At 47.0% G+C, this 23688-nt stretch overlaps 1 protein-coding gene across 3 annotated transcripts in view; it reads right to left on the reverse strand.

Annotated features, from left to right (window-relative positions):
* The window catches only part of GNAS (GNAS complex locus), a 290919-nt gene that overhangs the window by 7532 nt on the left and 259699 nt on the right, over positions 1 to 23688 (reverse strand). For all 3 annotated transcript variants that reach the window (XM_029611104.1, XM_029611105.1, XM_029611106.1), the window contains exons 6-11: positions 14360 to 14414; positions 9302 to 9375; positions 7894 to 7952; positions 3653 to 3773; positions 3209 to 3339; positions 741 to 808 (exon numbers count right to left, since the gene is read on the reverse strand). In XM_029611104.1, the coding sequence (XP_029466964.1) occupies positions 741 to 808; positions 3209 to 3339; positions 3653 to 3773; positions 7894 to 7952; positions 9302 to 9375; positions 14360 to 14414 (508 nt within the window). The remainder of the gene's footprint in view (positions 1 to 740; positions 809 to 3208; positions 3340 to 3652; positions 3774 to 7893; positions 7953 to 9301; positions 9376 to 14359; positions 14415 to 23688) is intronic.

The following is a 23688-nucleotide window of genomic DNA, read 5'->3' on the forward strand; positions in this document are numbered from 1 at the left end:
GTGAAAATGGCGCAAGCTCACAAACTGCGAGGCAGCGGCTTTGCGGAAAGGAAGAGACTTGAGGAGGGAGCCCGTGTGGACGAGCGGTTAGCGGCATTTTGGGTATGCTCGGTGTGCCAGTCCAGGTTTCTGGAAACGAAGATAAAAAGTTTTGCCTGCCGGGCTCCGTCTGATGATGTCACCCACGTGTGAGGACTAACGTGTGCTGCTTGTCCTCGGAGAAAAGGAATATTTTTGCACCACGTGCAAACAGAGACTAAGTCAGAAGACACAGTATACTGTATTTTATATGCTGTGAGTGTGATTTTATATTGGAAAGGGCTGCAATATTGTGAGTGGCGGTGCAGAAATATTTTAAATAAAGTAAAAATTTTACTGAACTGAAAATAATGGCTTCCGATGACTTTGTCACATCATAGATAATGAAAACAGATTTTTCTTCTATACTTTCTGAAACTTTTAACAGACTTTTTGACTCAGTTTTGGTTGTTGCGTGCCTCTCTCTCTCTAGCAGCAATTACTATCCTTTTTCACCCTGTCTGGCTGCCCCACAGATATCGGACCATCACGGCTGTGGGAGGGGACTGGCGTCTTCTGCATTCATATTGCTACATTGCTAAGTCAGAGCAAACTAGATTGGATGATTTGCATTTTACACCTCTTACTTAGGAGCCAGAAAGGTGTCAGCCAAATACCCTAAGCATAGCAAGAAGTACAAAGCACACAGAAGGAATACTCACAAGAAACTCATCCCTAATAAAATACTTGGCTCTTGTGACTCTCGCATCCTCACAAACCTCAGGTGTTGCTGGTTGTAATTAAAAAGAAAACAAAACAGAAGTAAATTAAGAGACAAGGCAAAGGGAGAATTCTCTTATGATTAATACATAAGGCATTCAATTTTTGGGAAGAGTCAGATGTCACATTTGTTTTTGGAGGAAAAAAAAAAAGAAAAGGGTAATAGCAGCAGTCACAAGCAGGCTTTGGGTTTTTCAGTCAAACTGCAATAAATGTTGAGTACTTAAGTACTCACTACCACCTTCAAAGTGCCAAACCTTCAGGCCTGAGTCCAGTTCTGTTCAGCATTTTCGTTAGCAATATTGTGCAAGGGGCATTAAAGATTACCTTTTGTGGGTGAGTGGATGACACCAAAATATGCACCAGGGTAGACACCTTGGAAGATGTGAAAAACATGAGGAGGGATCTAGTGATGCACGAGGAATGGGAACCTGGCAGCTAAGATTTCATGCTAAAAAATGCTGTCATGCTTTTGGATCACAAAAACCCAAGAAAGCAATACAGAATAAGGGCTGAAGCTCTTCTGTGTACAAAACAAGAACAGGATCTAAGGGCGATCACATCTGATAAGAACATAAGACTTGCCATACTGGGTCCATCAAGCCCAGTATCCTGTTTCCAACAGTGGCCAATCCAAGTCACAAGTACCTGGCAGGATCCCAAAAGGTCAATAGATTCCATGCTCCTTATCCCAGGAATAAGCAATGGATTTCCCCATGTCCACCTCAATAATAATTTATGGACTTTACTTCCTTGTCTAAACCATTTTTAAACCCAGCTACACTAAACTAACATCTTTCACCACATCCTCCGGTAATGAATTCCAGAGTTTAATGTGTTGAGTATTTTATCACCTAGTAACTTCACTAAAATGTCCCCTAGTCTTTGTACGTTTTGAAAGAGTAAACAACCAATTCACATTTGCCTGTTCAACTCCACTCATTTTATAGACCTCTATTATACCCCCCCTCAGCTGTCTTTTCAAGCTGAAGAGTCCTAACATCTTTAGCCTTTCCTCATAAGGGAATCGTTCCAACACCTTAATCATTTTGGTTCCCCTTCTCTGTACCTTTTCTAATTCTGCAATATATTTCTTGAGATGTGGAGACCAGAACTGCACACAGTACTTAGGATGAGGTTGCACCATGGAGTGATACAGATGCATTATGATATTCTCCGTTTTATTCTCCATTCCTTTCCTAATAATCCCCAGCATTCTCTTTGCTTTCTTGGCTGCTGCTGCACACTGAGCAGAAGATTTCAATGTTTTATCCATGATGATGCCCAGCTCCTTTTCCTGGGTGGTGACTTAAGATGGCGGCAAAAGTCAGAAGGATGCCTGGATCCGTAGGGAGAAGAATAGCCAGTAGGAAAATAGGAGGCGATAATGCCTCTGTATCTGATGAGACCTCATTTGGATTACTGTGTACAATTCTGGAGACCACATTTTGAAAAGGACAGAAGGTGAATAGAGTTGTGTCCAGTGAACAGCTATTTCAGTGGAAAAAGGTCTTCATCAAAGCATATGGGGCCAGGCTTAAAGATGTAACCATGTATCCCCCAGAGGAAAGGAGCAAATGGGACAGACATTGAAATACCTTCAGGAGGCAGGCGTGGGAGTTCACCTGGGAGCAATCTAAAGCAGGATTTTTTTTTACAAAAAGGTTGGTGGACGAATGTAACAGCCTCCCTGTGGAGGTGTAAGGACGGCAGTATCAGAATTCAAGAGAGCATGGGACAAACACAGAGGAGGTCAGAGAAGAACTGTAAAGCAGAGCAGAAGATGTGGACAGGCAGACTGGATGGCCTGTATGGTCTTTTTCTGTTGCCAGGTTTCTGTGCAGCATTTGCTGTGATTTTCTTTAAACAATTTATATTCTGCTGATCCACCAGTCTCAGTAGATTACCAACAACATACACCGTAAAAACGGGGACACACTATAAACATCATAAAACTTTAATCAAACATAAAAAAAACCCCAAGCTGCTAAACACAATGGCTCCAGCAAGCATAACAAGCAGCAAGAAAAGGCATCTCAATCAGGAAAAGCTGGAGAAAAGAAAATCTGATGGGAGGCTATTCCAATGTGCTGATCCCGCAATACTGGAAATCCGCTTGCGAGATGCCACTAAGCAAGCTTGAGAAAGGGATGGGATCTCCAGGAGATGCTGAGGTGCTGAACAAAGGCAGCGGATGACAATACCTAGGGATGGAAGAAACAGTGCATGGAGGTGGCCAGGCCACGAAGACTCTTAAACACCTGAATAAGGGCCTTAAACTTCAGGACGTATTTCCGGACTCAGATTTCCTACCTGCAACTTTCAAGCAATCAGAGCTGGTAACACGGACTGTTCAGCAGCAGATCCCCAGGCAGAGATGCTTACAGACGCGCAAGGAACGCAGACTTACCATCATCTGGTGTAGTGTAGCGGGCAAATTCGGGAAAGTAATCTTCAATTTTAGATTTTCCTGCCAAAACCTTATCAGCCAGCAAATCTTGCTTATTCAGGAAAAGGATTACCGAAATAGTCCGTAGCCACCTGCACAGATTTGAAAACCAAAAGAGTCAGAAGATTTTGCAGTACGCTCAAAGAAACAAACAAAAAAGAAAAAGCATCAATACAATAAGCTTTAGGAACAATACTACAGCAATTTTTTTTTTTTTTAATTTCTATTTATTTTTAGGTTATAAATTTTGGGTGAAAGCACATCACTAAGTAAAACCAAATCTAACATAGTAATCAAGCACCACCAGTATACCATGCCTGCAGTAACTCTGACCTTTACGAGCACAGCATCCATCTACTGAACTGCGAAGTTAGCAAAAGAATGAAGAAACAGCAGTGCACGTACCTGTTGTTCCAGATACTCTTGAAGAGGTTTAGAGCTTCCTGAAGCCGATTGGTCTGATTGTCTTCTCTTATAACCATGTTGTAGCTACTGCTGGCCACCACAAATATGATCGCAGTCACATCTACAGAGACAGAGAGAGAGAGAGAGACATTGATTTTTTTTTTTTTTTAAAGAAACAGCTAACCAAGAGCTCAAACCCTGACTACACTCCTGCACTATCACACCTGCAGCAACCAGGCAAACAGAAGAGACTGCTGGAGACAGAGTAAGACTGAGGGTGGCACCTTGCTATATATGTCAGGATTGTTTGAATAAAACTTCTCTGTCTCCATCTGCTGGAGGGGAGGCAAAACCCAGGTGTGTCTGGACTGATCCGGGTACGTACCAGGGAATGCGGATTGAGCCAGCCCTCGTTACACTAGTCACCTCTGGTACTCGTACACCTGTTTGGTTGTTTGGGGAAGCAGCAGCACTATGTACACAGATGATCAGGAAGAAAGTGGCAGGCATGAAAACAGAGAAACCGGGAAGTTGGGAGATGATGCAGACGCCAGTCTCGGTGTCACTGAGCAGCGGCGGCACCTAGGGGCTTGGCCTCGGGCACCATGACTGCCCGACTGCAGAAGGAGCCCTGGCGCATGGCCTCCGTCCAAGGACTGTAATCATTTGGGAAGGGATGTAAAATGGTGGAGAACTCCCCAGTAAGATCCCAGCCTTGGACCCAGCTAGAAGCCCAAAGGAGCAGGAGGAAAATGAGACAAACTATGTTAGTTAAAAATAAAAAGCATCCAAAAGTGTTGTGTAAACCCAGCAGATGGGGCCGGCCCGGTGGGACCATCATACGCTGCCATGGTAGAGGGATCCCTGGTTCACTTTCCAGATTGGCTGGAGTGGGGATGTTGCACCGTTTTCACAGCCCTTTTGGGGGGGGGGGGGGGGGGGGAGCTGTGGTCAGTGTTAAAGGTGGCACCTGGAAGGCTCCTGATCTCAGGACTGTTGCCGCAATGACCAAACTAAGGACAGTGGGAGGAGCTATGAAGGGAGGGGGGGAAAAGGTTGCAGGTGGTTGAGAAGGACTAGCTCCTGGTGCCAGAACCCCAGCGCTGGTTCTGACTCAGCCAGAAGGGAAACAAAAAAAACCAAAGAGAAAGGAGGAACCAAATGGGCAAATCCCAATCCCTTACTGCCTCTCCCCTCCCCCCCAAAACAAATTTGCAGATGATTGCAAGAAAATCGATTGCCCGTGCTGCAGAAGCTGGAGCGCTTGCAGGCTCCTGGCTACCTCTCCTTAATCCAAATCATTTCCCTCTTCTTCCACTCTTTGGGTCTCCATCATCCTGTGTAGAAGAGCAGGCGAAGTACCCTCCCGAGCCATCTCACTACCACAGCCTTTACCCTGCCGTCTAAACAGCAACCAAATCTAGCGAGCCTGCGAGGGTTCTCGTGTTCAGGAGGAGGAACCAGCGAGCCTGCGAGGGTTCTCATGTTCATGAGGAGGAACCAGCGAGCCTGCGAGGGTTCTCGTGTTCAGGAGGAGGAACCAGCGAGCCTGCGAGGGTTCTCATGTTCATGAGGAGGAACCAGTGAGCCTGCGAGGGGTCTCGTGTTCAGGAGGAGGAACCAGCGAGCCTGCGAGGGTTCTCGTGTTCAGGAGGAGGAACCAGCGAGCCTGCGAGGGTTCCCGGGCTCAGGAGGAGGAACCAGCGAGCCTGCGAGGGGTCTCATGTTCAGGAGGAGGAACCAGCGAGCCTGCGAGGGGTCTCGTGTTCAGGAGGAGGAACCAGCGAGCCTGCGAGGGGTCTCGTGTTCAGGAGGAGGAACCAGCGAGCCTGCGAGGGGTCTCGTGTTCAGGAGGAGGAACCAGCGAGCCTGCGAGGGGTCTCGTGTTCAGGAGGAGGAACCAGTGAGCCTGCGAGGGGTCTCGTGTTCAGGAGGAGGAACCAGCGAGCCTGCGAGGGTTCCCGGGCTCAGGAGGAGGAACCAGCGAGCCTGCGAGGGGTCTCATGTTCAGGAGGAGGAACCAGCGAGCCTGCGAGGGGTCTCGTGTTCAGGAGGAGGAACCAGCGAGCCTGCGAGGGTTCCCGGGCTCAGGAGGAGGAACCAGCGAGCCTGCGAGGGTTCTCATGTTCATGAGGAGGAACCAGTGAGCCTGCGAGGGGTCTCGTGTTCAGGAGGAGGAACCAGCGAGCCTGCGAGGGTTCCCGGGCTCAGGAGGAGGAACCAGCGAGCCTGTGAGGGCTCCCGGGCTCAGGAGGAGGAACCAGCGAGCCTGCGAGGGTTCCCGGGCTCAGGAGGAGGAACCAGCGAGCCTGCGAGGGGTCTCGTGTTCAGGAGGAGGAACCAGCGAGCCTGCGAGGGGTCTCGTGTTCAGGAGGAGGAACCAGCGAGCCTGCGAGGGTTCCCGGGCTCAGGAGGAGGAACCAGCGAGCCTGCGAGGGTTCTCATGTTCATGAGGAGGAACCAGCGAGCCTGCGAGGGGGTCTCGTGTTCAGGAGGAGGAACCAGTGAGCCTGCGAGGGGTCTCGTGTTCAGGAGGAGGAACCAGCGAGCCTGCGAGGGTTCCCGGGCTCAGGAGGAGGAACCAGCGAGCCTGCGAGGGGTCTCATGTTCAGGAGGAGGAACCAGCGAGCCTGCGAGGGGTCTCGTGTTCAGGAGGAGGAACCAGCGAGCCTGCGAGGGGGTCTCGTGTTCAGGAGGAGGAACCAGTGAGCCTGCGAGGGGTCTCGTGTTCAGGAGGAGGAACCAGCGAGCCTGCGAGGGTTCCCGGGCTCAGGAGGAGGAACCAGCGAGCCTGCGAGGGTTCCCGGGCTCAGGAGGAGGAACCAGCGAGCCTGCGAGGGGTCTCGTGTTCAGGAGGAGGAACCAGCGAGCCTGCGAGGGGTCTCGTGTTCAGGAGGAGGAACCAGCGAGCCTGCGAGGGTTCCCGGGCTCAGGAGGAGGAACCAGCGAGCCTGCGAGGGGTCTCATGTTCAGGAGGAGGAACCAGCGAGCCTGCGAGGGGTCTCGTGTTCAGGAGGAGGAACCAGCGAGCCTGCGAGGGTTCCCGGGCTCAGGAGGAGGAACCAGCGAGCCTGCGAGGGGTCTCGTGTTCAGGAGGAGGAACCAGCGAGCCTGCGAGGGGGTCTCGTGTTCAGGAGGAGGAACCAGCGAGCCTGCGAGGGGGTCTCGTGTTCAGGAGGAGGAACCAGCGAGCCTGCGAGGGTTCTCGTGTTCAGGAGGAGGAACCAGCGAGCCTGCGAGGGGTCTCGTGTTCAGGAGGAGGAACCAGCGAGCCTGCGAGGGTTCTCGTGTTCAGGAGGAGGAACCAGCGAGCCTGCGAGGGGGTCTCGTGTTCAGGAGGAGGAACCAGCGAGCCTGCGAGGGGGTCTCGTGTTCAGGAGGAGGAACCAGCGAGCCTGCGAGGGTTCTCGTGTTCAGGAGGAGGAACCAGCGAGCACCGGGCCAGCTGGCTGATGGGGGAGTTTGGCCTGCCGGCTCTACCCCATGAGTGCCACTAGGTCGCATTTCCTTCTCTCCTCTTGGTGGTGGGCTGGGTGCTTCCTAGAGAACTGACGCCTTCCAATACCAACCCGGCCTGCTCCCAACTATCTGCTCTTTTGCTTTCTCCTCCCCCACGTGCTCGTCATCCATTTGCAATACCATAACCTCCCAATCCTGTCCCCACCACTATCCTCTAAATTTCAAAAAAATGTTCTTTAGAACAATGTTTTTTATCCGACCGTTCAATTGTAGAAGTCCAAGCTTTCTTAGATCCCAGAGTACATGTGAGAAACTTCACAGTAGCATCAATGGTCTCTTTTCAAAAATGCGTTTTTAAAAAAAAGTTCAAAGACAATTGTAAGGCCATGCCCAGCGGGCACTGAGTTTATGACCATAGCTGCACTCTACATCCAGGGCTATGGTTAAGCTCATGCACCAAAGGGCGATGTACATCGGGGCGTTATGGTAGTTATAAAGCCTTACCGAACATCTCTGGACATTAGGGCTCGCCAGAAACTAGATTTGTGCAACCACAAAAAATGGACACAAAATCAGGCATCCCACTACTCAAACAGTGTTTCCCTTCCCCCAAAGTTTCCACACTGATACACGAGGCATCGGGAGCAAGTCAGCCACAAAGAGCGCACCCGGCGGTGCCCAGGGTAGAGCGATATATATAAGAGCGCGTGCAAACACACGAAGGAAATGGTTTCCTCCTCCACTTGTGGGTCCCTGAAACCAAATACCAGGCTATGGCTTACCATTAAAACACTGGATCCATTTCCTGCGTTCATCTCGCTGGCCTCCGACATCGAACATACTAAGCAGGGAAAATAAAATTAAAAAAATCAGACATTCTCAATCTGATCGGGAAAGCTTTCCTCCAGTTCTAGAAATACTACCATGCCAAATGACCTAATTCACGGGGCAACTGCCGTACACTACTACAGGGACCCCTCAGGTCCGTGCACTTTTCTTAACAACCCTCCACCAGCCCCAGCCTGGGAAAGCTGCATGAAGCCTTACAAAAATGTGTTTTGCAAATTTTTTTATTTTTTTTTTTAATATAAACAGCTCTCTGCCCTCCCCGTGGAATTCAAATTGGATTTTTTTTATTTTTCTTAACAAAAGGAACCGAGGAGGAGGCACTAAAATAAACTATTGGGTCTAATTTTCCATCTCCAATGAATTTTTTTTTTTAATTACATTTGCAATCTTCGGCTTTGACACTTTATCTCCAATGGTTGTGCACTTAAAGCTTTGATTCCATACCACATGTGTGAAGAAAACTCTGCAAACTCCATATCCCAGGCAGAAGTAAAGGCATAAATACATTAAGCTGGCCAAAGAAGTGCAAGACGTCTGCACCTCAGGAAGGGAACCTGGCCGGCCTTCCACAGAGGGTCCCGGAGGAGAGTTCTCTCCTGCAAGGGCTGCGGCGCTGCTGTTTAAGATCGGGGGTGGCCAAGAGGGTGGATTTGTGCTGTCCATGGTGGTGAGAAATGGCTCACAAATCCTGACTTTAAACAGTGCAAAGCAGAGGGAGCCAATAGCATTCCTACGCCTGGCGCTGAACTATCTTAAGGGGATCGCAGGTGGGATCGCCTTGCCATGGGGCCTGCTTTACCAGACAGCTCCCCTCCCATTCTGTAATAACTGGAAAAGGCTTAAAATTCAAATGTGGCGACATGGGATTGCTTCATAGATGAGGCAGGCGCAAAAAAAGGAAAGAAAGATCACGCAAAAGGATGAAACTACAGATGCATGTATGTTTAAAAGGGATAATCTACATAAATCTTGCCATGGCAAATACTTTCAAATATTGCGCCCCTTGGACAGAATTAAGAGTCCTGCCGCTCTGTAACTTCCCAGTGAAACAAAATGGGACAGATGCTTTATAAGGAAAGGCTTCTCGTGAGGAACCTTCTGCACGGAGGCGGCGCTTGCATTCCCGTCCCGTCTCGTGTGCCTCCGAGCAGCGAGCGCAGGCCGTCGCCTTCTGGGGACCATCCCTAGCTTCTCTCCCCGACCCTCTAAAACCTGAACCTTAAATTAATGCAAGCTGCAAGGGATATTCGGCTCCTTTATAGGGCCTCGAAGGGTAACGTCCTGGTTAAAAAAAAAACAAAAAACCCACCACCAACATGAGTATGTTTATAGGATACTTACTGGAAATTTACTTTATCAACTTGAAACTTGGTTTCAAAAATTCCGGATGTCAAAACTCTGCATCTCAGAAGGTCCTAGAGAGAGATAGAGGGGGAAAAGAAACAAAACACAAAAATTCCTCAGTTAATCACAAAGGTGGTTCTGCGGTCTAAACCTGCGCAGAGTCAGGTCAGGAGCGACGACTATCACGTCTCACACTAGCGGGAGGAAAAGAACCCACAAACGGTCGCTGCTTCCCCTTTTTCTCGCTGCCTCTGGCCCAGACCTAGAACCCTTTTTTTTTTTTTTTTTCCATTCTTTAAAGAAAATAACCACCGCCCTCCGGTGCCTGCGAAAGCCCTGGCGAAGCCGGCACGAGAACCCGAAAACGAATCAACACCGGCAAAAAGTGAAGCTCGCGACAGACCCAAGGAGCGACGACAGTGACGGGACTCAGTCTTCCGTTCAACGGCGACGTTGTCCCCTTCCCCGCAGGGAACCTTAACTCTTCCAACAAATCTACCAATCGGGATTCAAAAGATCATGCGTTGCAAAAGGCGTTCTGGTTTAAAAGTCCATGGGGAAACCTGCTCTCAGGACTCAACTGCAAACGCAGAATACTCGCCCCCCCCCCCCCCCCCCACACACACACAAAATACCAAAAATATTCTCGTGTAGGGCAGTGTAAGAAAACGCTGGCGAAGAAGTCGCCCTGTGCATCTCTACCGATCTTTACTTTTGTCGTTGTGCAGGATCGTTAGATCGGGAAAAAGATCCACGGAAAGGCACGCCTGATGCACGTGTTTTGTATGCAACAAAATATTCACAATGTAGATTATTTAGAGACCTGAGATCGTAAGGGGGATTAGCGTTCAGTGGTATCCGTGCATGAGGATCTTCTACTTACGGTAAAAAGGTCCCGGCATTCAAGGGCAGTTTCTGAGGTTGGATTTTGTTTTGAACATTTGGATACGTTCTACCGAGTTTGGTTTTTTGTAAGTAGCCTTACCTTTTCTTAAAGTCATATCCCCCCCCTGCTTTTTATCGTTGTGCGTTTCCTTCACCGAATCTCTTGCTTCTCTTGCCCATCCCACACTGCTCTGGGCCTTTCCGACAATTCCTACTCTGAAAAAAACTCTGCTTCCTCGCTGTTCCCTCCAGGCTCCGTTCTTGGTCCTCTGCCTAATTCTCCCTCTCTGCTCGCAGCCTGGGCTCCCTCACCATCTCCTCTGGATGCTCACCTCCATTCTTCTGCTGGGCTACCCGCCCCCACCCACAGGTTTTTCTGTTTCTCGTCTCTCCATTGCCTCTTCCATTTATGAGGCGGCCATCTTCCCCGACCCTGTCAGTATCCCTCGCCCGCCAGCTGGGTTTCTACGGATTCTATTCCCTTGCCTTCACAAATTCAGCCTGCAATTTTGGGGGTTTCTTCTCAGCTCCTCTTTTCCCCTTCGTCTGCATAATTCTGCTATCTGTCCTTCTCTGCAGTAATAATGGTTTGGTAGCCACAAAATCTAAGATTGTAAGTTTGCTGCTTGTTGCTGTAACCTTCAGACTCTCTCTTCTGGCTCCATTACTGCAATAGCCTGCTCGCTAATCGTCTCAAATTATTTCTATGCCCGTTATAACTTCTCCAGAACGCCACTTCCAGGGGCCTTTCCTGGCTTCACTGCACTGGTTCCCATCAGGTCCCAGACAGCATTCAAACGTCGGGTTTTCACTTCTGACTCCTCCAATCCCATGCTTGAGCATCTGCACCTCTCGCTTTGGGATCTTCTATCACTGGAAGCCCCTCAGAGTCGCTCCTTTCCCAACTCTCTTCCAGGCCGGGTTATTTCATCCCGATCTCTAAAGTCCCCTTTCCACCCTTAGATGACGCTGTTTGGATATTTTGCTTGACCTTTGGGGGATGTGATTGTAAGGGGCCCAGGGCAGGGCACCATAAAAAAAAAACCCAAGCATCCAGAAATTATAAAGTATTTCCACTTGAGCTGTATCTGCATGAGGCACTCGGGATTATTAAGGCACTGAAACCCCACTGACCTCTTTAGTTAGTGCCTTATACTGGGATTTGGCAGTTAGAAATCCCGCGGTCTTGATTTTAAGACTTCTCGTCTGCTTTTGACTTCATTTTCCCTTTTGGCTAGGCAGAAAGCAGTAGCTCCTAGAGGATCAGTTTTGAAATGGTTCGGCTCATTCTTGCAGGGTCAGTATCAGGTCAGTATCAGCTGGGTGGCTGCCGATCATCCTCAACAGCTCCTGCACTGTAGCCGACCCCGAAGGTCCATACCATCTCCGGCCCGGTTTAAGTTCTTTATGCTGCCCCTTTGCCATCTTTTGCAAAAGGCTTGAGCACGTTTGGATTTTGCAGACGACATGCAAATCGTTTTCTCATTAAACGTGGTTGCTTGAAGGAACGCCTGCCTCTCGAGGGTTGCCTCTTTGTGTAAAAAAACAGCAAACTGAAGTTATATTCAGAGGTGGCTGGGCAGCCAGGAACCTGATTTCGTGATTTATGCTGGATGGCCAGCTTAGAAGTCCTTTTGTACAAGGACGTTGCCTTTCAGCCAAAAAAAAAAAAGAGTAAGCAAGCTGGCAGATCATTTTATCACCTGCAGATAAGGCACTTGCATCCTGGCTTATCTAAGGTCCTGACAATAGCAATAAGGGCTGTAGTAGGGAGTAGGCTGGATTACTGCAGTGCTATCTATCCCGGCCTACCAAGCTGTAACCTAAGCAGGCTCCCCACTATCATCCCCTTTACATGGGCTTCCAACAGAATATGGGATGAAGGTCAAGCGGCAGAACGGGATGCTCTTGCTTATCTGACCGAGGTTCTCAGTCATTATATCCCAGGGTAGATGCGTTTGGCTCTCTCCGGTTTTCCTACTCTGTCCCCAGGGATAAAAGATGCCCGACTAGATAAAACCCTGACCTGAAGAAAAGAATTTCAGCTCCCAGAAGCAGGTCAAGAAATGTTACCAAACTAGTCCAATGCAAAGGCATCATTACCTGATCTCTATTTATTTGTTAACCTTGATTTCTGCAGATAAAACTCCACACGCCGCTTTCTTCGTTGGGGGCCCCTGGATTCTGGAATTCTTTTCCAGGGTTATCGCTGGTTTTAGAAAGCAGGGTAAAGCATGGCGGGTTTGGTTCTGATATTTGGCAAAACCTGAGGACAGTGCCCAGATGTGCTAGGGAAGTGATTTCAGAGGCCTAGCTTAATAGAAATATTGATTTAACGGGCAGCTAGGGGATTTATTTTTTTATTTTAGTGAGTTGGTTTTATGTTCAAATTTGCAAAAAAAAAAAAAAAAAAAAAAGTTAATAAGGACTGTCACGGAAATAAGTTTGGGTTTGTTTGATTTTAGCTAGTGGTAAGATGCTGAGAGTCCTAAGGAGATCTATAGTGGTGGCAGAGACTAAACTGGACTGTCAGAAACTCGCCCCTACCCCCTCAGGATTGAAATTCATTGAATATTTTGTCTGCCCCAAATATCAATAAAACACCATACACATAACATCATTTCTGGGGGGTCATTACTGCTGCGGCATTAAAGGCATTCTGTGCATGGATGCTATCCTTTAGGCCACTTTATTTTTCATTATTTTATTCAGACGCAAATAAGCTGAAAAACATTCAGACTTGCAACCCTGCAGCAGGAAGCATGCAGATCTGGAAAAAAGTTCTGTCCTTTTCCATGCTCCAGTGAAGGCACAGGAGCGCCGTTAGTTATGTGCTGCGCATTAAAAAAAACAAACAAAAAATGACTCTCACTCTGTTTAGTCACACAACAGGCCCAGCCCTCCCCCTGCATCTTTCCCATTTGTGCTGCGCTTCCTTCTCCATAATTCTGTGCTCCCCTGAGCACAGGGACCGTTTCCAGCGGGGCAGTGGAAGTACGGCTTCGGCTTTCCAAGCACAATTCTTTTTCCCCACTAAATACCAAAAATATTCCAGTGCAGGGCAGGGTTGGGCACTGCTCAAGGGGAGGTCATTCTGTGCGGCTCTAAGGAGACCCGAAACGCTACGCTTGCACCCCTAAAAGCAAGCAAGGAGGGCATTTCCTGCAGCCAAAAGGTGGATCTGCCCAGCACACACTGCCTGGGGGACCCTGGGTAATTATCGCAATAACTTTATGTGAAGGCAGCTAAAGAACACAAACACATTTCCAGCTCTTTCCTGCTCAGTCCTACACTTGAGACAGAAACACATTAGGACTGCTCCAAGTTTTTGATGCCCGCACTCATTTGGATCCACGTATATATGTGCAATTATTTTACGTACTGTATCTCGTTTGCCGTGCAATATTTTTAAGGACAATCGCCTTCTCCTTAAGACTAGCATCACGTGCGTTGCAGTAATCTTAACGTGTGCTGGCGTAAGTCAAGTACCGCGTCCACTGCAGGCTTGGGCCCTCGTGGCTCCCAGCACACGACCGACAATCCTGGCAGCATACTGAAGTGGCTCGTCACTGTCTTCTCACTGCTGGTCTCCTAGCCAGATGCCAGCCAGGTCTGACCCCGCTTAGCTTCTGAGATCGGAGTTATGCCCCAGGTCGGCGTTGCCGGGGCAGAGCTATGCAATCCAACTTAAAAACCGTGTGTGACATTACAAACTTAAAAAGGCTGCGGCCACGAACGGAAGGATTAAAATTCTACATTTTAACCAGCCCGTTTTTCCAGTCCAAATCTGAAGGAGGAACCTACGAGGCCTTAAAAACACATTATAGCAACTTGTACAGTTAGTGCAATTTTAAAAAGAATCGCAGCATGCAAAGATTCCAACCAGCACACCAAGACGCAAGGACTTCTCGCTTTCCGCTAAAGCGAGGCGGAACAAAATGCACCACTCAGAATGACAGTTTAAAACCTGGAACTACTGCTGCAAAAAATTAAAAAAATCATGCATTCATTTTTAATTAAAGCACTTGACAAGAAGAGCTTGCTGCCATGCCAATCAAATGGACAGCAAGCAGATACTCACAATGCACCGCCAGACCACTGCACTTCAAAGCCGGTTAATTATGCTGGCAAACCTGCAGAATCTTTCCCAGAAGGCGTGTTTTTACTCACCTGGTCAGATGGTGTGTAATCGTTCTGTTTCACTATGTCAATCTTGTCTAGGAAACTGCAAATGGAGAGAGGGAGAGAGGAAAGATTTTTGTAATGAATTTCATTTACACATAATCATTCTTAATCTACAATGTCCAAAACAACATAGGAAGCAGGAGAAGAGCAGCTGACCATTCAGTCTGCACAGTTATTCCTCATAAGAATATAACACAAGCCATACTGGGTCAGACCAAGGGTCCATGAAGCCCAGCATCCTGTCTCCAACCGTGGCCAATCCAAGTCACAAGTACCTGGCAAGTACCCAAACATTAAATAGATCCCAAGCTACTGATGCCAGCAACAAGCAATGGCTATTCCCTATTGATTAATAGCAGTTTATGGACTTCTCCAGGAACTTACCAAACCTTTATTAAACCCAGCTACACTAACTGCCCTAACCACAACCCCTGGCAATAAATTCCAGAGCTTAATCATGCACGGAGTAAAAAACTTTTCTCTGATTTGTTTTAAATGTGCTACTTACTAACTTCATAGAGTGCCCCCTAGTCATTCTATAATCCGAAAGAGTAACAGATTCACATTTACCCGTTCAAGTCCTTTCATGATTTTGTAGACCTCTGTTACACTCCCTCCCCCCCCCAGCCATCTCTTCTCCAAGCTGAACAGCCCTAAGCTCTTTAGCCTTTACATGCCCTTTATCATTTTGGTCACCCTCCTCATGCTTTCAAGGATATATCTCAGCTGCTAGACATAGAGTGTGACCCCCTTGTAGGATATCATGCCTTATCCAGGACAGCCTTCCATTTAGTCTAGAAATTCTTTAATAAATTGTTGCACATCGATAACATCAAACATCATGACTGAAAAATACAGATTATGTAGTGTGAAACCTTATACAAGAATAAATGTATCATAGCATTATGACAGGAGGTTCTTTTTTTTTTTTTTTTTTTTTTACAGATAACCCTTTACCTTCCCTACATAAAAGATATTTCCATCATATTGGTAATGATCATAAAAACAAAAAGCAAGATCCCCCCTGACTGGCTGGTTCTGGCCCAGACAGGGTATAATGCAGCCATCAAAACCAATATGGGCCTCTAAACTCTCTTCCCCCCCCGCTCCCAGCCCACCCATCTCCCCAAACCCCAAGTGAACATATGGGTTAGGGGTAGTACCCTCTAGTCAGTAAAAAGAGCTAGAAAGCTGATTATAAATTGTTTGCTACCAAATTGTGTGCTCTACCAGTAAGGCTCTGTATGTATTTATCCCAAAGAAGCAAGAACATCTTTTCAGATTTGGAAGTAACGGAAGTGGCCATAGACTCCATGAACATCCTAAGAGGCAGGGCATCCCTCCACCGCCAGAAACAATGGAGGGGTCTCCCTCCTGCCAATGCAGGAGTATGGGTTTCCCCTGCACCGAAGCTTGCAGAACTCGCACGCCCAAGCTGCTGTTCCAATACTACAGGACAAGGCCAGAACATACGACTAACAGCTCCTACCTCCTGCAAACATTTTGGGCAAAGATTTGGAAGTGCGAGTTTTGCCCTATGTGCCAAGACGGGTGGAATATACGCTCTGTGCAAAAGCTTAAATTGTGTTTCCCGTGGATCCACATTGGGGGAAGCCATCTTTAACCCCTGTAAACACGAGATCACACCCGACAGATAGATAGAGAAAAAAAAGTCACTCTCCCTTCTCCCACGTTACCCTGTTCGATGCTTGAATCCCTTTTGTGTATCCGCGCCAGCTATAGTTTGCTGCGACCTTTGTTTTATTCATTTGCTCCCTGCCATTCTGTATAGATGAGCACAGGTGATCTCACGCTCAATGCCACACCCTGCTCCTCTCACCCCCCTCCCCATGTCTTATCACCAGCTTTCACAACATAAAACAGCTCAACCTGGCTCCTAAGTCCCCGTGGGCTTACTGGGCAGTAACTGGGCACCAACAACCTGCTGGCACTTATCCAGTTGGTTTTCTGGCGAGTTGGTCGCCTGCTAGTACCAACCTGGCTATTCCATAAGGACTTGGGACTCTCTCTTGCTGCACTTAAAACTGCTCAAAAGTTAGCATGAGCTTATTAGTTTTACAAAAGAACAGCCGTTAGGGTTGAAGCCTTGACAACTGGGACTACTGCTGACCAGTTTCAAACCTATGCTAATCCAACCCCCTTTTCTCTCTCAGAAAGGCAATAAAATTGCAAGGTATTATAATAAGAAAAGTTCATACACAACAGCAGGTACGGAATGTAAGAAGTCACACATGCGCCTTTTAATGTCCGTAAGAGAACTGAATATACAATATTAACAGTCATAAGGAAATAAGGGGCAGTCATGTGCCTTCCAAATTGGAGAACGGAGTCTTTCCGCACAGGCTCAGAAAACGTAAGCATGTTTGCAGATACTTGGTGCGGCTTTCTGTCATGCTGGGCAACGTTTACCAGTCAGGAAAACCAAAACGATTCGCTGGAGGAGCTTCCCGGACTGTAACCAAAGGATGCGAGGATTAAGCAGGCCCAAAAGGTATGACATGCAGCGACGCTACCTAGGGCTGACCACCAGAGGGCGAGAAAGCGAGGGCTGGAGGGCCCGCTCCCCGCTCGCTGCGGCTTTCACGAAACCGTTCATACGGCAGGGAGCACAGTTTTACTCACAGGGCAAAAAAAAAAAAAAGAGAAAGAGAAAAAGCTCTCTCTGCAGATCGTGTTTCAGCACTCATAAAACCAGGCCCCGGACTGTAAGCTTCCTGAGCAACGAGAAACACACAAACACACCATTAAATGAACATTCGCATTTAGCTCCGGTTACAGATGGACAGATTTCCGGATTATGGTTCAAGATGTCACCCCTCTACCTTTTATATTTAAATTTAGGACTGGGAAAAGGGAGGAATAACGAGGGTTTTTAAAATAGATTTTAGATTGCAATCTCTGGATTTTTAATGAGTTATAAAATGATTTAAAAAAAAAAAAATTAAATTAAATAATTGTGACCTTGCTTGGGCACCTCCTCTTCAATTTTTTCACCATCTACGAGAAAATCGTCCATACAAGTGCACGTGAGTTAGATGCCAATGCCAACTAGGATGGTTCATGTACACAGCTGGGCTGCAGCTGTCAGCCATAATCACTTGATATTAGCTTTAAAACTAATTCAGTAAATGGCTTGAAATATACTTTTGGGGGTGAAACCAGCTGAGAATAGGAAAGCAGGGGGCGCAGGGACAGGGGGTAAAACATAGCATCATGCAATGCTATGTTTTATCTATTTTTACAAATTTCCGTCAATGAGGAAAGACTTCACACACACATGCACAAACCGAGAATTCAGTACGTGTCATGTCAAGAACGTGTCGGAAGGTCACTAGAAGGCAGGTAAAGGTTTGCTAGGTCAGTTAAACAAGAGGGGGGTGTAGGGAGTTGGTGAGTCGATTATGGGGATTCATAGGTTCATTCACCCCCAAGTGGAAGAACCTCAGATGGGCAGACTGGACAGGCCAGGCTGGTCTTGGTACTCTGTGCTGCTTGGTTCACTTGAAAGAAGTGATCAAGCTCAATCCTGCCGAGAGCGGGCAATACAAGGTGTCCCATGTTAGTAGCGGGCCTTCTTCTGACGTAACGGCCCATGCATGCTCTGAATGTGAGGGATTCCCTCTGATAATAAAAGGTACCAACAGGCTCTCAGTGTAGACGAAAAACAAAAACAACTTTATTTGGCTCTGTAAATTACATTCAAGGGAGTATGGAGAAGCAGCTACGCCCTGACCACCTGACACCGTGCAGGGACCTATCACAGAAACACATCTGGTCTGGTACTTCCTCCACTCTCTTTTGCTGAAGAGACCAGTGAGTGAATACTGGCATCATCCCCGCCCCCCCCCCCCCGCACCTTTCCTAGCCTGGTCTGCAGCTCGGGAGCCATGCACCGGTGTTCTCTCTGGGACCCTGGTACCATGGGCTCTAGTTCCGGCCATCAGATGTCATCACGCATCATGACCCCCCCCCCACCCAGGGATTGCAGAAGGACCGGACCCTGGGCTGGCCCTTTATTGCCCCTTCAATGCATGCAGAATCTGGGTGCTGATGGGCCAGCACCAGCGTTCCATTTTCTGGACCCATTAACCCTGCACCTTTCCAGCACTTGTGTCTCTCTTTTCTCCTCCCTATAAAGGAGCTGCTTGTTTTTTTTTTTCTTTTAAGAGAGTTTCTTGAATGAGGGCAGGGGTGGGTTTAACATGTCTTGCTCTCCAGTGCTGCGGGAAATCCACACGAGCGCTTATCAGTGTGCGCCTGGTAGTTCAGTGGCGGGGGCGAGGGGGGCGGGGTGTTATAATGACGCATGCTGTGTGTGTGTGGTGGGAAACCGAACCTTTTCTGACACTACCTGCCCAGTACATTACATTTCAGGCATGAAAATAAATCTAGAGGCTGTAACCCTGTTACCCAAGCCTAGCAGAAGGCCAGAATATTTTCCAAAGGGTGTGCACAGGTGGGCAGAAGAGGCAGCGCTGATTTTAACTGCATTTCTCCTTTATGGCTCGATTCACTAAGGCTTTGTATACCTGTTAGGTGTTTACTGAAAGCAAAGTTTAGAAATAAGGCCCTTAATTACGATACCTCTAAGGGACACCAAGATGAATCCATCACCAAATGACAGCGGGTGCGACTGGCAGAGTAACCAACACAAATTTGCATAAAGGACATTTTCCAATCAGACAGATGAAAGCCAGCCACTCCAATATCAACTATTTTAACTGGATAATGCAAAGAAGGTAGATAGGAGTGGCAGACGTGGTTTTACCACAATAAACTGTTCTATTTTAAAATTCCCTTCACAACCACCAGAAGAAAAAAAAGCCTTCAGTGTCCTCCCCAAACTCCGTCGATTAGTTTTGCCTGCCGGGGAGAAAGGTGTCGCCAGTCTTTCGGGAACCTTGGCGGGAATACTGGTCTCAGCCCTCTTACATGCACTTCTGCAGAGATTACAGCTTCAGAGCAGTAATACCTTTGCAGCTGTTAAACACGCGAAAACCACACCCGGCTTTCTGATAACTCCCATCACCAGAGACCTCCCCCGTTGGCCTGCTGCTAATTTTTCAAGACGGCTGCGGCAATTAAGCGGCAAATCTGCATAATTTTACATAAAGATTCACACCTCAGACCATGCAAAAAAAAAAAAAAAATCATTTTTATTGAAAACCATTTTTCTCTTTTTGAATATTTAGACTATATACAAATAAAATCTACAATTTCTCAAATTAGATTACAAACTTTTAATTGGGAAATGACACTTCTGTTTTGAACCGAAATACAGTGCACACCCATCCTTTTAATATTTCTTACAGGCCGAGCGCACCGCTTAGCCCCCCATTTGGCTGCGCGTTTTCGACGCGCTATTATTACCCTTATAGCGCGTGGAAGACGTGCGGCCAACCTCCCCGAAACTAATAGGCTCATCAACATGCAAATGCATGTTGATGAGCCTATTAGTTACTCACCCGAAATTCAGAAAGTAAAATGTGCGGCCTGCCCAAAGGCTGGCATTAATTTCAGACGGCACCGGGCAAGTGTACAGAAAAGCAGAAAAAACTGCTTTTCTGTACACCCTCCGACTTAATATCATAGCATCGGGAGAGTGGGTGCTTTTTTTTTTTGAATCGGCCTGTTAGAAAGCACTCGTCAGTCTGAGCGTATGAGCTGATGTGTGCTAAAAATGCCCTCAGCATGCTGTTAATTACTCTGAAAGACGTGTGCCCCTATATTGGACATATGGTAGCAAACACAAAAAGGGTTGAATTTACACACGTTTGAAACATTAGAAGGGTCATGCTGGGTCAGGCCAAGGTCCAGCGAGCCCAGCATCCTGTCTCCGAGCGTGGCCAGTCCGGGTCACAAGTACCCATCAGATCTCCAGTAGCTGATCTATTTCTTGTTTCTCCCAGGGATAAGCGCTGGCTTTCCCAAATCTGCCTGACTAATCACTGGTCACGGACTTTTCCTTCAGCAGCTTGTCCAGTCCTCTTTTGAACCCCACTATTGTTGGTTGCCTTCACCACGTCCTCTGGCAGGAGATTCCATAGCTTGATTGTGCGCGGTGTATAAATAAATATTTCTTATGATTTATTTGAAATCTGCCGGTTGGTTCATGGAATATCCCCTGGTCCTATCATTCTTTGAAAGGGTAAATAGCCATTCCCCGTTTACCCACTGCCCCCCATAATCTCAGTCATATCCCCTCTCAGTCGTCTCTTTTCCAAGCCTTTCTCCATAAGGAGCTTTGCCATCCCCTTTATCATTTTCGCCGCCCTTCTCTGTACCTTTTCTATGTCCGCTGTGTCTTTCTTGAGATGGGGCGTCCAGAACCGCACACAATGCTCAAGGTGCGGTCGCACCGTGGATCTGCACAAAGGCATTATGATATTCTCAGGTTCGTTCTCTAGTCTAGGAGCGGAAGAGCAGCCTAGTGGTTAGAGCAGTGGGCTACAACCTAGGGAAACCAGTGTTCAAATCCCACTGCCGCTCCTTATGACCTTGGGCAAAATTAGATCGCAAACCCTGTGGAGATAGGGAAATACCTCCAGTACCTGAATGTAACCTCCTCTGATGTACACTTTGAGGTGCCGAAAAGTGGAATGTAAAAACCTAATAATTCCTAATACTGAATGTGCCTTTTTGACCACCGCTGCACGCCGAGCCGAGGATTTCAGGGTATTGTCCACAAGAATTCCAAGATCCTTTTCCTGGGTGGCGACTTCCGACTTCGAACCCAGCGTCGTGGACCTGTGGTGGGGATTCTTTTCCCCTAAGTGCATCGCTTGCCATTTAGAAGCCCAACATCCTGGTCTCCCAAGGTCCTTCTGCAGTTCTTCACAACCTGCTGCTGCTGCTTTGTGTCCTCTGCAAATCTGGTCAGCTCACCTGCCATTCCTTTCTCCAGATCATTTATGAATTGTGCTAGAGAGCACAGGTCCCAATACAGAGCCCCAACAACCTTTCTCCATTTGGAAAAGTGACCATTTAATCCTACCCTCTGTATCGTCTCTCTCATTCAGTTTCCAAAAGGACCCTGCCCCCAATCCCATGACCTCCCAATTTCCGGAAGACTCTCATGAGGGACTTTGTCAAATCCTAAAATATACCGTATCGACCAACTTCATCTTTGTCCGCATGTTTATTTACACCTTCAAAAAAAAAAGTCTAGACGATTAGTAAGGCAAGACTTCCCTTTGCAAAGACCACGCTGACTCTCCCTCACTAAACCATACCTACATAGGTGGTCAGTAATTTTATTTTTAAGAATAGCTTCAGGCATTTTGCCAGGCCCAGACTTGGGTTTCCTTCAACTTGACATTTGGAGACCTTTTGGTCCACTTCTAGAATTTAAACACTGTAAACACCTCCTGTCCTTGAGACATTGGGCTGTTTGAAACAAATTTCTTCCGTGCCCAATCTGAAAATGATTTAAAACAATTAAATTTAAAAACCTCTTTGAATTTTCCTGACTTAAGCGGCTTGCCGGTCCTACCGGTGCCTCGAAGCACTTCTCTCCGCGATGTTTCCAAGACTCACGTTGAGCTTCACGCTACGAGCCAAATTCTAAAAAAAACTCTCTCACATCTTACCTTTAAGCTGGTTTCCAGCGGGTGTCTCAGCTGCTTAAAATATATTGCTCCTTACACAATATACAAATTTGGAAATCTCCGTTCCCCCTGACGTAGCTCGATGCAAAACACGGCCGTGTCGGGGTCCTTCGCGTGCACATCGTTCAGTGTGCGTATGTAAAATAAATAACCTTAGGGACGTTACACTGTTATTGTCCAGTATACTTTATGGCATGCACTGTATCAGAAGACTACACTTTTATGTGCTTTGAATTTTTTGGACATCTTTTCTGAACTGACTTTGCTGTTTCTGGAAGGTCCTTCAAGTTGCTGACACAATCACCCCCATTTTTTGGTGTAAACAGATTACCTGATTTCTGAGATCCCGGAGCACTGAACTGAGTAAAACGATTCAGGTTCAGACTTGAATTTCCAGAAAAGGGTCAAAAAAATATACAAAATCTGGGATACATCCCAGAGTACAAAAGGAACTTAGAGATCTCCCGGTAGCTCCGCTGGTGACCTTTTCCATGCTTCCTTAGGGTCTGGAGTAGTTCCGGAGGACTGGAGACAGGCAGATGTAGCTCCTCTTTACAAAAGTGGAAACAGAGAGTAGGATTAAATGGACAATTTTCTCAGTGGAAGGGAGTGGGCAGTGGAGTGCCTCAGGGATCCGTATTGGGACCCTTACTTTTCAATATATTTATAAATGATCTGGAAAGAAATACGATGAGTGAGGTAATCAAATTTGCAAAATTGTTGCAAATTTGATTCAATTGATACAAAATTGTTCAGAGTAGTTAAATCACAAGCAGATTGTGATAAATTGCAGGAAGACCTTGTGAGACTGGAAAATTGGGCATCAAAATGGCAGATGAAATTTAATGTGGACAAGTGCAAGGTGATGCATATAGGGAAAAATAACTCATGCTATAGTTACACAATGCTAGGTTCCATATTAGGTGCTACTACCCAAGAAAGATCTAGGCGATATAGTGGATAACACATTGAAATCGTCGGTTCAGTGTGCTGCGGCAGTCAAAAAAGCAAACAATGTTGGGAATTATTAGAAAGGGAATGGTGAATAAAACAAAAAATGTCATAATGCCTCTGTATCGCTCCATGGTGAGACCGCACCTTGAATAGTGTGTACAATTCTGGTCGCCGCATCTCAAAAAAGATATAATTGCGATGGAGAAGGTACAGAGAAGGGCGACCAAAATGATAAAGGGAATGGAACAGCTCCCGTATGAGGAAAGACTAAAGAGGTTAGGACTTTTCAGCTTGGAGAAGAGACGGCTGAGGGGGGATATGATAAGAGGTGTTTAAAATCATGAGAGGTCTAGAACGGGTAGATGTAAATCGGTTATTTACTCTTTCAGATAATAGAAAGACTAGGGGGCACTCCATGAAGTTAGCATGGGGCACATTTAAAACTAATCGGAGAAAGTTCTTTTTCACTCAACGCACAATTAAACTCTGGAATTTGTTGCCAGAGGATGTGGTTAGTGCAGTTAGTATAGCTGTGTTTAAAAAAGGATTGGATAAGTTCTTGGAGGAGAAGTCCATTACCTGCTATTAATTAAGTTGACTTAGATAATAACCACTGCTATTACTAGCAATGGTAACATGGGATAGACTTAGTTTTTGGGTACTCGCCAGGTTCTTATGGCCTGGATTGGCCACTGTTGGAGAGAGGATGCTGGGCTTGATTGACCCTTGGTC

Source organism: Rhinatrema bivittatum, chromosome 8 (assembly GCF_901001135.1).
Source record: "Rhinatrema bivittatum chromosome 8, aRhiBiv1.1, whole genome shotgun sequence".
Lineage (NCBI taxonomy): Eukaryota > Metazoa > Chordata > Amphibia > Gymnophiona > Rhinatrematidae > Rhinatrema > Rhinatrema bivittatum.